The 13,064-nt window shown below is 45.7% G+C and overlaps 1 protein-coding gene across 13 annotated transcripts in view; it reads right to left on the minus strand.

The window, feature by feature from the left end:
* RBFOX2 (RNA binding fox-1 homolog 2) overlaps positions 1-12,428 on the minus strand; it is a 257,417-nt gene extending 244,989 nt beyond the window's left edge. For 5 of the 13 annotated variants that reach the window (XM_038406393.2, XM_038406328.2, XM_038406319.2 and 2 more), the window contains exon 1: positions 12,007-12,424. In XM_038406393.2, the coding sequence (XP_038262321.1) occupies positions 12,007-12,195 (189 nt within the window). In that variant the 5' untranslated portion in view covers positions 12,196-12,424. Of the gene's footprint in view, positions 1-12,006 lie in introns of all 13 variants that reach the window. The other 8 variants (XR_006283083.1, XM_038406309.2, XM_043520098.1 and 5 more) reach the window with 4 other exon arrangements.
* Between the last annotated feature and the right edge of the window lie 636 nt (positions 12,429-13,064).

Here is a 13,064-nt window from a genome sequence, read left to right on the forward strand (position 1 = left end):
GTCTGTATTTGTTTAAATTTAAATTTGTTAGTCTCTAAGGTGCCACAAGTACTCCTTTTCTTTTTACAATGGATGATGAGAATAAAAAAATATTGAATAGCTACCCCTTCAAGATCTGATCCTGCACCCACTTTAGTCAGTGTCAAATCTCCCACTGATTTCAATGGCCCCAGTGAACACTGTCCAAATAATATGTGATCATGTAATTAAAAGTGTACCATAATGCATACACACAAGGGAGTGGAATTAGGATTGCAAAGACAACCTCCATTCTTGCATTTCCTAACTTCTTAGTGCTCGACTTTGCAATTTTAACTTTTGTTCACATATTGCATATAAAAACACTATGTTACAACGGCAGAGTTCCAATATCATGCTTTTCTTTAGTAAGACATTCATGGGATTCAGTTAGCAGCCAAGCCATAAATACATGTGTGTATGCATCTGTGCTCCATTACAACAGTTTCAAAACAAATGCACCATCTTGCTACTTACTTCACACAATCCCTCACTGCTGGAGCTAGTGTGTTATGATAATGGAGATTTCCTCAAGTTCCTACAAGTTTTCAGGTCTGGACCAGTGGGAGTTCTGGCATTCTATATAGGAGACCCAAGTTCAAGCTCCAGTCCCACATTTCCTGGACCAACATGGACTGGGAATAGACTGTTCTCAAACATCCCAGATCACCCAAGGGTTTGAGCACTTATGTTAGAATCCCAGCCCCACACTGACCAGATTGGCAGAAGCTGCAAGTGCTTTTAATGAAAGTTAACAAGCAAGTCTTCACTCTGAGCCCAGAATCCTGGGTTAATGCCACACAAAGAGACAGTTTCCTAGAGAATACCCCAATACCCACAAGAACGGAGAGGTGCCTACGCAACATCCTCCATGCCAATGAGCATGAGGCAGTACCTTTTCTGGGATAAGACTGATCTAGAGCACTGGTTCTCAACCAGGGGTAGGCGTACCCCTGGGGGTACACAGAGGTCTTCCAGGGGATACATGAATTCATCTAGATACTTGCCTAGTTTTACAACAGGCTACATAATAATCACTAGCAAAGTCAGTACAAACTAAAATTTCATACGACTTGATTATACTGCTCTATGTACACACACTGAAATGTAAGTACAATATTTATATTCCAATTGATTTTATAATTATATGGTAAATGAGAACATAAGCAATTTTTCAGTAATAGTGGTTGTGACGCTTTTGTATTTTTATGTCTGATTTTGTAAACAAGCAGTTTTTAAGTGAGGTGTAACTTGGAGGTACACAAGACAAAATCAGACTCCTGGCAGGGATACAGTAGTCTGGAAAGGTTGAGAGCCACTGATCTAGAGGGTAGTGCTGAACCCTCAGTAGTCTATGGTCATCATCATGTTCCCATTACGCCTCTGATGTTTAGGGCAGCGACGAAGCTTCTCCACTCCTGTCTGTTTCTGGCAAGTCATTCAATGGTTCCCCAGCTGTGCCCCAGGTATTTCAACTCTGCTTCCACAGCTCTTCGCCATGTTGTTTTCAGTCGGCCTCATTTTCGCTTGCCTTCAGGTGTCCATCTTATTGCTACTCTGGTGATGGAATCAGTTTCTATCCGAAGCACATGGCCAGTCCGTCTCCAGCGCTTCCTGGCAATGATGGTGTTCATATTCTCTTGGCTGCACTGTGTCAATAGATCTTGGTTTGAGATTGTTCTGGGCCAAAAGATACAGAGGATTTTTCTGAGACAGGTTGTATGGAATGAAGATAGTTTGGACATGTCATACTTTGTCATTCCCCTGCATTCTGCACTCTAAAGTAATGTTGAAAGTACACAGCTCTGATAAATCTTGAATTTGGTTTTTGCTTTTGTATGGTAAATACAGCATATTCTAGATTAAAGCTCCATTCCCACCCCCCTCAGAGAGGAAACTGCAACCACAGACAAATTATATACCTGTGGTCCCAGTTACTGCCTTTTGCTATTATACACAATACTAAATTAAGGCTTAAGTGAGGCCTTGATGGAATTTCATTCCTGGGCATCACCCCGATTGTGGCAATTACCCCAGATGTCTGCAAAATTCTTCTAAAATAACAGAATAGGAAAAGCCTTGCAGAAAGCCTCAGCTAACAGAATGCATTCCAGGCCCTGGGAGGAGCCTGATCTAGATCCAGATCTGAATCTCAAGAGCTTCTAGGGAGGATAATTTGATATTCACAACACAGAAATGCTACACAAGATCATTTCTTTAGCTTTTCTGTTAGAATTTTAGCCACAAATAGAGGGAAGGGAGAGGTTTCAAAACCATCCTCCTCCTCTGCTTTTTAGTAGTATGGGTTTGTCCCATCTTTGCACTAAATAGTATTTTTATTCTAATGGAGGCAATTATGATCAGGCAAACCAACAAAGCCATAAAAGAAAATAAACAGTATTCGTCTAACCTATGTCCCTGGAAAAAAGCATCCCAATTATCCTGTGCAAAGAATTCTCCCTTGGCAGAGGCAACAGGGACACACACAATCAATCACACTGGTTAGCAAGGGGCGGGGTGGTTAGTCTGCTGTAGAGGAGACTCATCCAAGCAGAAGTCTGAGTCCCACACTTCCTAACTCACAGACTGGAAACATCCTGTTCCCACATACCCCAGATTACCAGGAGGTGCTAGTATACTTGATAGGGTCCCAGTCTCTCAGTGACTGAGCCAGCAGAAGCCGCAAGAGCTTTCTTTGCACTGCCCTATAGGAGGCCCACCTTCAAGTCTGGATACCATTCCTCACAAAATAAACTAGGAGCATCTTCCACAACTCCTGCTGCCTTAACACAATGTTAAGACACTTGAGCATATCTTTCCCATACAGCTACTGTCCCAGTCCAGTCCAACAACAGAGCCACTTTGGTAGCGTTCACTAGGTACCATAGGTCTGCATAACAAGGCAGATGACAATGGTACTGGGATCGTTCACAAGCTTCTGCCTAAAAATTTGGAGACAGCCCACAAGTGAAAATCCACATTACAAAATGATCAGACAGACTATTTTTAAGTAAAGCCCAGTGCATACAAGGGTTGCGATAGGTTGAGTCAACATAGCCATAAGTATAGAAATGTGTGTGTATCTGCAAAACTGATACAAAGGGTGGGGGGGAAGTGTTTTGAGAAAATGCATACACACATGTAGCTAATGCACATCTTTCAACAGAGCATTTTTCTTGAATTCAGAAGTGACTGTGGTCAAAATGAAAGTCACTGGAGAGCAGAGGGAGTTAAGGCCCAAAACTCAACCAAGTGGCTTTAATCCCTAAACTGTGGGATTATCTCATGACAGCTACACTCCAGAGTCACCTCAATACCACTGCAAAATGTAGATCAACAGAATGCTTCAGTGACCTGGAACTGGTTAGCTCTAATTGCCTCTCTCACTTTACTTCAGGATGCTACTCTAATCCCTTAGCAGAAATATCTCAGAAGAGGCTTTTTATACACACATAAATGCAGTCAATTAATATTTCATATGGGGAAATTAAATATTAGGTTGCCATGCCACCCAAAGCACCTGCTAATCTCCTCCCAGACCTTTTGCTCTCTTACTTTTACACCCAGTTATACAGTACAGCTCAAACTTTATCAGACTCACCAGTTGATTGAATGACACAGTCTTGCCTATACTGAGAATTTTCAGCACTTCTTCCACCATTAGTCCAGCCCCAGTTTGATCCCAGCAGTAGTAGCAACAGTAGAATCACTAGTGTATACTAGGCATTTGCATTTTTCAGATGTGTCATCTGCACCCCATGTACACTAATGTTTTCTCTCTAATGCTAGATCAACAATGGGAAAATCCTCCATGTAAATACAGCCACAAATGGAGAATAGAGAATGGAGTAAGGCAGGAAGCCAGCATGTCACTCTGGCTTCTTACAATCCTCAAGTGACTAATGCAAGGGTGGGTAAACTACAGTCCACGGGCCGCATTCGGCCTGCCAGCCATTTTAAACCGGCCCTCGAGCTCCCGCTGGGCGGGATCTGGGGCTTGCCCTGCTCTGATGATCCAGCTGAGGAGCAGGTTCGGGGGCTGCTCTACACAGTTCCCAGAAGCTGCAGCATGGCCCCCCTCCAGCACTCCAGCTGGGGAGCAGGATCAGGGGCCACTCCATGTGGCTCCTGGAAGCCACGGCATGGCCATCCTCTGGCTCCTACGCACTCCAATGGCCCCCTCTGACGTTCCAATGGAGAAGGAACATGCTGCTGCTTCTGGGAGCCACTTGAGTTAAACGCTGCCTGAAGCCTGCACCCCTGAGCCTCTCCCCACGCCCCAACTCCCTGCCCCAGCCCTGATTTCCCTCCCTCCGAACCCCTCGATCCCAGCCCGGAGCACCCTTCTACACCCCAAAGCCCGCACCCCCAGCCGGAGCCTGCACCCCTTCCCACACCCCAACCCCCTGCTCCAGCCCTAATCCCCCTCCCGCCCTCCGAACCCCTCGATCCCAGCCTGGAGCACCCTCCTACACCCCAAACCCCTCATACCCAGCCCCACCCCAGAGCCTGCACCCCCAACCCCTCCCTCCCTCCCCTCCTCCTGCACTCCTGCCCAGCCCGGAGGGCCCTTCCCATCGCACCCTGAACTCATTTCTGGCCCCACCCCAGAGCCCGCACCTCCAACCAGAGCCCTCATTCCCTCCCACACCCCAACCCCAATTTTGTGAGCATTCATGGCCCACCATATAATTTCTATTCCCAGATGTGGCCCTTGGGCCAAAAAGTTTGCCAACCCATGGACTAGTGCCTCCTTCTCAACAACTATAAAAACCGTGAACTCAAGTATATTGTGAAATGGAGACTCTGCAAATGAAACCACTGGAAATAACAGAGAATATCACTCACAGGGGAAGCCTGGAAGGCTGGCATTCTGGTTGCATTGTGCTACCCTGGTTATGAACCTCATTGGCTAAGTGGGCAATAAAGTTTTCAAAATGACCACAATGATCCCAGGATTTCTACAAAATGAAACATCCAGCTGTTTCTAATTGGAAATATTATAAAGTAATTGTTCATAGAGCACCCAACCATATATGGAAAGAAAACAGCCCCCAGAAGAACCAGACCTTGATTTAGCTTCTAGACTTGCAATTCCAGCTATCACCTTTAAACATACACCTATAAAATCCAGATAAATATTGACAGACTCTTTTGGTGTTCTACTGCATCAATCTGATTTATCGGGGGGGGGGGGGGGGATGAGGGCCTTTCCTATCTTCCTGAATGAGGAGGGAAAGAGCCAGCTATAAAGAGCTCCCGGCTTCTCTACCAGTCACAGCCTTCAGTCTATTCCCAGAGGTTCCTTTTAAACTTGGGGAAGAATATATAAAACCTTCCCAGGTTTCACCTACGAGGCAACTATTTAAGCTCAGTACCAATGTGGACACAAGAACAAATGGATATAAACTGGCCATCGGGAAGTTCAGACTTGAAATTAGAAGAAGGTTTCTAGCCATCAGAGGAGTGAAGTTCTAGAACAGTCTTCCAAGGAAAGCAGTGGGGGAAAAAGACTTATCTGGCTTCAAGATTAAACTCGATAAGTTTATGGAAGAGATGGTATAACATGATTTTGGCAATTAATTGATCTTTAACTATTCATGGTAAATAGGCCCAATGGCCTGTGATGGGATGTTAGATGGGGTGGGATCTGAGTTACTACAGAGAATTCTTTCCTGGGTATCTGGCTGGTGAATCTTGTTCAGGGTTCAGCTGATCACCATATCTGGGGTCGGGAAGGAATTTTCCTCCAGGGCAGATTGGAAGAGGCCCTGGGGGTTTTTCACCTTCCTCTGTAGCATGGGGCACAGGTCACTTGATGGAGAATTCTCTGCACCTTGAAGTCTTTAAACCATGATTTGAGGACTTCAGTAGCTCAGACATAGGTGAGAGGTTTATTGCAAGAGTGGGTGGCTGAGATTCTGTGGCCTGCATTGTGCAGGAAGTCAGACTAGATGATCAGAATGGTCCCTTCTGACCTTAATATCTATGAAACTATAACATCCATATCGAGATTCTAAAAAACCCAGAGAATAAAAGTCAACAGAGAAATAATTATGAACCAGAGGATTTATTATGCACCTCCACATCAGCATGAATATGCCTGTCCACATCCAAAACCTTCTATCAACCCACAGTCTCCCAGTTAAACTCCCTCGACATCCCTCATTGAATCTCAGACAGGGGTTATTACAGAAAATGAAACTCAGTTCTATCGTAGAATATTCTACATTCCTGGTATTCTTCATACAGAGATGGCCACTGACTAAATGACAAAAAGGAGGAAAGTCTAACCTCAGTGTGCACCTTCTACAGCATCTCCTTAAACCATCTGCTCCTCTTTGTAGGAGTTAAGAGGACCTGGTAACCAGCCAGTTTCCTAGGGATGAACCCATAGCATAAAAGGGTTGATCAACCAGACTCTTCCTGCCTATTACAGTCCCAGTCAACTCTTCTCCTTCAGAATCCAACCCAGTCTTTGGAAATTTGTTACCAGAGATGCAAGAAGGAGAAAAAGCATCATTAGCATTGAAAATATCAGTGGCCTGCTTAGCACACACCTTAAAGATCCATTAATGCCCAGTTAGATTTATAGCTGACAAGAGGCAATTCCTTTCACGTGCCGCAGAGAGATACAGAATGCATGTGACATATGGGTCATTTCCAAAAGAAATGTGCTGTAAAATAAAGTCTCCAGACAAACTTTAGTAGCAGATTCATAGTACCCCCACCGGTACCAGGTTCCTCACCCACAAAAGCAAAAATATTTTAATTCACAAAACAAGGCACGTCCAGATAGAAAGTTTCCCCCAGATTAATTGGAAAACACAAAAAGGTGGTGTGGGTGAGTAATTCAGCCGCTTCATAGGCCAATCAGAAGAGAAGCACTTAGACATTTTCTCCAGCGGTGGCCAAAAACCTATGCATCCCACTTGACTGGCATCCCTTTAATGCCACAATGAAGAGGGCATGGAGGATATGTCCAACCCAATGTTTTCCATGCTAATGATACGTTTCAGAGTAGCAGCCGTGTTAGTCTGTATTCACAAAAAGAAAAGGAGTACTTGTGGCACCTTAGAGACTAACAAATTTATTTGAGCATAAGCTTTGCATCCGATGAAGTGAGCTGTAGCTCATGAAAGCTTATGCTCAAATAAATTTGTTAGTCTCTAAGGTGCCACAAGTACTCCTTTTCTTCATGCTAATGATGTTTTTCAATTCCATTCTTCTCCTCACATTTTCTCCTAGAGAAGGAGAAAGAGTGCACGCTTCCCAGTTCAATGCCCCATTTCTCTCCTCCACCCCAGCACAAAAATAAAAGATGTGCTTGTCTCAGTGGCACTCTTCCTTCAATCAGAACAGGAGGCAACCTCTTGGAGAAGTAGTGGATCAAGGTGTTTTAAAGGCAACTTCAGAGGGACTGGTACTCAACTGAATCAATGAATCACTTCTTCAGAACAGAAAAACTCCCAGAAAAAGAAAGTTACATTCTTACAACACAGTATTTAAATGGTTAATAGACAATGCAACAATGCACTTGAGACTCTGTTTAAAAAGTCTGCAAACGCATCCAAGCCCTCCCAGGACACATTACTGGTCCAGTATAGCAGATTTGCCACTTACAGGCCACAGGGAGTTTCACAGAAGCAGCTTATGTTGGACCGTCTGCTGCGGCTAATTCTTTCCCCCTCCCACAGCCTGATTAACAGAAATATGTCCCAGATTCAGATACCAGCTATGATCCGATTTGTCCCAATCCCAGCTCAAGCGGCTTTACACCACCCTACTAACAAGATCAGCACCGGCCAAACAGGGCTTATCCAGGCTGATCAGAGATGGATTAGATAATGAAACCCTAACTGTGTAAGCAGTCTGCTAGTGCCAGGGCTGAAAGAGAGTGAAGAATAAGAAACAACATACTTAGGGGTGACATTCGCACCTAACGCACACTTTGTCCCCAGTATTAGCCTCTCAATATCCAGTTACTATCTTGAGTCTCTCTTTGTGACCTAGTTTTTCAATTCTGTATACACATACAAAAAAAGCATCATTAAGTTAATGGAAGAGTTAAGATTTTTCAGTAATTGGGAATTGATTTATTTCAACATTATGTTCTTCTTCCTTATTCACTGTCTACCTAATGGTGACATTAATACATAATGCTCTAGCATAAAGGAAACTGATAGATATGGCAGTTCAGGACCTCTTCATAACCTTTACAAGCTCTACAGGCACAGACAGTCTCAACCTTTTGAAGACAGAAGCCATTAAGCTTAGTACCTCTCAAATACAGACTAACACGGCTGCTACTCTGAAACCTCTCTCTCAAATAGTAACTAGAGAATGTAAAAGACCTGCAGGAGCCACAACGTAAGGTCACTGGTTTCACATTATTTCTAGCTTCCATAAAACCTCCGATACTTACAGATCCAATATATGTGCAATTTACAATTCATAATGTCTGCAAATATCATACCTAACTTATACATGGAGGATTTGCTAAAAAAATCAGTGATTTCAAAAGTTAAAAAGTGTCTGGGCACCCTTTCTCATGGTGGAAAATCAAGTATTAAGTTTTTATATTAAGGCATTGTAGTTATTAGGATAAATTTCCAAAACATTAAGAACCATCAATTTTTCTAAAAACAGTAACTCAAAAGTTACTTGTCTGATTAGCCTCAAACTTTCTACTGGCCCACTCCCAACTACCAAAAAAACCTTCCAAAAAAAAAACAAAAAACAAAAAAAAAAACAAACAAACCACTCTCCTCTGGCCTAAAAATAATCATGTGAAAACTTCAGACCAAGAGGACTTTAACTGTAATTTTTTTCCTGTGTTGCTAGAATTGTATGTCTGCCTACATTACCAGTATGGAAAACATTCATATCTATTAAATATTTGTATTGTGGTAGCACTTAAAGGCACCGATCAGGGGATAAGGTCCTATTACAATAGGCACTGTACACACACACACACACAACAAAAATACATTCTCTGCACAAATTTAAGTGGGCCTTTTCCTACAAAAAAGTTGCACCAGTTCAATTTAAAACCCAAGTTTATCCAATTTACTTAAATCAGAGACAACTCCTGTGTGAACAAACATATTGGTAAACTAACTGTAAACCAAATTAGCCACCATTATTTAACCAAGCCAGTGCATCTCATGTGTGTACACAAGACCAATGACATACGTCCTGGCTTTCAACTCCTAAAAGCTAGAAGAAGTTCATATCAGCCTGTTCATGTATTCATTCATAATTACCAAGCTACATGCAATAATACAAGGTTCCTTTCTATTCTGAGCAGTTTTTCCAGTGCACTCACACATAGTCTTCACACTTCAAGACCTCTATACCAGGTAAAATATCATTGCAACCAGGGAGAAAGAGGTAAATGTGCGCTTCCTGGCAGCCCCTGGAGGAGCAGGGGGCATTTCAAATTGAATGTGTGATGTTCCAGATCAAGTTCAGTTGATATAATGGTGCAAGAAAGGAGGGATATGAGGGAAAATGGGGGGGAGGGGAGTGAATGATGAGAGAGAGAGATAACCAGGGTAGGGCCAGACACACAGGAGATCTCCAAATAAATACTTCCTACTGCAAGGTATTTTTAAAAAAAAGCCTCCAGCATCCAATCTGGAAATAACCATAAAATAAAAGTGAAGAAAAACTGTATTGGCACTTGGGAAGTGCTCAGGAGAGAAACATGTTATCTCCCTTCAGAGACTATTAACAAGAACCACAAACCTAAACTGGAATGAGAGCAGAAAAAAATATGATGAATAAATCACGTTGTTTTCAAAGAGCTCCAACACATCCAGTGCAAGAAACAGCAGCAAGAAGCACTGAGACCACCCGCTTACTTCTCTAGCAGAAACGCATTGTGTAAAATATCTCCAGATAGAAAATAAAAAAAAAACACTCCAAACAAATGCATCTGAAAAAAGAGAGAACATTTCATTAACGATAATCAAAACAAAAAGGGGCAAGACGATAGAAGAGTCTTTCGTGTGCTGACATGTCTGCCTTCAAACTCTAGTAATAAGAGGTAGCGCTCTTTTTGCCAATCCTGGGAACAACCCACATAGGATGGTCTTTTGTTTAACAGCTGCACCTCCAATTAGTCATTATTTACAAACACACAAGAGCAAAATCTGGCTAAGTGTCATTGATTATTAGAAACACACATGCACAATGGCCGAACCATTTGCCTTTGGCACTCCCGTCTGTAGCATCTCCCAGGGCAGCACTGCCATTACACAGACTGTGATACAGTACACAGAAGCTACAATCAGAGGGAGATATGTGGGAATGAAAGGCCCAGTGAAGAACAAACAGCAACAAGACTGTCCCCAGGAGAAATGTACCCTTGATAAACTAAAATAGTTCATTGTGATGACGTGCCCATGTGAATTCATAAACTCATGCCCATCTATATTTATGGGAGAACAGACTGTAAGATTACAGACCAGATCCTCCTTGTTCCCTCATGTTATCCAAGACACCTCTGCTCCATACACTGAATACTCCAACCCCAAAATCCCTCTTCCAATCCTGTAAACTAGCACTGAACTCTTATTTTCTATATTCTCCCATTCATTAAGAACTGGAAAAAGCAGAACAAACAGCAACAACAACAAAAGTAGTAAATGAAGTCCACAATAAGCAGCTGTCACCAATCTGAAGCACCCAAGATAGAAACAAGCATCCAAGTGATTCAGTGAAACAGACATAGTGATTTGGCAAAAGAAAATGTGTTAAAGAAGGGCAGCCCCCCACACTGGATGCAACAATTCTACAACATTCTTTGCAGTTTTAGATATTACTACACCTTTAACACAGGAAAAGTCAGTACTTAAAAATCAAACTATGGGACGGAACGGCATATTTTTAAGGTTGTGTTATTTTTTTTAATAAATAGGCATATGGAACAGTAAAAGAGATCAACTTGAAAATATCAGGTCTGAAAACCCTATACATTCTCTTGTTATAAATAATACCTCAGATTATTAACAACAAATAGATTAACAAAAATATGTATCTATTTTGTTTACATTGTGCATTTGAAATCACTTTGCATCTAGTCAGTTTCACAATTTCTCTTGTATAGCCCCGTCAGTTTCTTCATTGTTGAGAAGCCACTTACAAACATGAAGGGAACGGGGGGGAAACAACCAACCAACCAACCAACCAACTGCATAATTTGTTTTTAAAGGGAATTAAAAAAAAAAATAAGCGCCATTATTTAAGAGAGTACTAGCAAAAACAACAGTTTGAAAACTAAGTGCCCCTTTAATCGAAACACTGAAATCCTTAGGGCCACTCTCCAGAATCAGCACTGTGTTATTCTCCATTAGAAACCGATGAAGTGAGCTGTAGCTCACGAAAGCTTATGCTCTAATAAATTTGTTAGTCTCTAAGGTGCCCCAAGTCCTCCTTTTCTTTTTGCGAATACAGACTAACACGGCTGCTACTCTGAGACCAGTAAGTTTTCGGAGTCTGTTCGGCACTGAGACAAGGAAGGGCGAAAACCCCTCTCGGAAAACTGGCTTCATTTCTGCTGCAGGGACCATGAAGCTACGGGCGGGGAACTGACCCACGACCCAAATCACTTCCACATCCCCCGTCCAATCTCATTCCCCTGCCTGCCCAGGGCCAGCCCATGGCCCCCTGCTCCGGAGAGCGTCCCACCCCTGCCCAGGTCAGCGCCCTGCTCCTCCAGCACCGGCTTCCTCCTTCCCGCAGCCTACCTGGCCGGCTCCTTTCCCCCAGCTCTCCCGAGCCGGTTCCCGCGGCCATCGGCCCGGCCGGGCGCCCCCAGAGGATCTGGTCCCGATCCCGCCGCTCCTCCGATGCAAGGGTCTCGCCGACCCACACCACCCAGTTACGTGTCCCCGAGCTGGCGGGCGCCCCCCGAGTCTGCACCAACCCTCCTCCGCCTGCCGGCCCCCCAGCGCAGCCTGCCCGGGCCCCGGGCCCCGCTACCTGCATGCCGCCGCCGCCCGCCTCCGCCTCTGTCCTCAGCCGCTTGCTGGGGCCGGTCTCGGCGCCGTCCCCTCCGGGCATGGGCTGCTCCAGCTCCGGCTCCCGCTTCACGCCCCGGGGGACGCCGCCGCCGGGGAGAAGCTGCTGCTGCTGCTGCTGCTGCTGCTGGGCCTGGATCCCCTCCGCCATCCGAGCCGGACCCCCCGGCCGCCCCGCGCCCCCTGCGGGAGCCGCCGCAGCCGCACACTGGCGAGAGGGTCCCCGCTTGCCGCGCTAGCCCGGTGGCGCTGCGGGCCCGGCGCAGCCGGGGCAAGGCTCAGGGAAGCGGGCTCCGGTGGCTCAGGAGCAGCCGAGTCCGTCCCGCAGCAGCCGCGCGGCCGAGCTAATCGGGCACTGACTCGGGCCGGCCACGGGGGAGGGGGCGGAGGCGGCGGGAGCAGCAGCCGGGGAGGGGAGGGGCCGGAGCCCGAGCCCCTCGGCTCTCTCCGGAAACGCCAGCTCGGGAGCCGAGGCGGCTCGACCCCCGCTCGGCAACCTTCGGGAATGGGGAGGGGCGGGGCCTCGGCAACCTTCGGGAATGGGGAGGGGAGGGGCGGGGCCACACCCGGGGCAGGGGGAGCTTCCAGCCTGGGTGCCTCGAGGGCGGGGCGGGGCAGTGGGAAGCTGGGGCAGCTCTGGCTCCCCAGGGGCGGGCTCTTCTCTGCCCCATCAGGTTGCCTGGCTCAAGGTGCAGCACGGGCAGGCCCAACACTGCTTTGTGTGATGCTCCCGGGACCCCACTCGGCTCTCGGGCCCGTGCCTGCCTTGGCTGCCCGGGGGCAGTTTTCAAGGTGTGTTGCCTTTTAACTTCCTGGCATGTCTGCATGCTCTCAGGTTCTGAGAAACAGGACACCCCCCCCCCACACACACACACCCACCCCCCCAGGCCTAGCTTATTAGTCACCGGTATGTGTATCTTCAGCACGTCCCCCATTGTTTGTCTCCTGGCGGGACTACGCAGTCCCAATCTTTTCAGTCTCTCTTCATACATAAATCCGTCCAGATCTCTACTCATTTTC

Source organism: Dermochelys coriacea, chromosome 1 (assembly GCF_009764565.3).
Source record: "Dermochelys coriacea isolate rDerCor1 chromosome 1, rDerCor1.pri.v4, whole genome shotgun sequence".
NCBI lineage: Eukaryota > Metazoa > Chordata > Testudines > Dermochelyidae > Dermochelys > Dermochelys coriacea.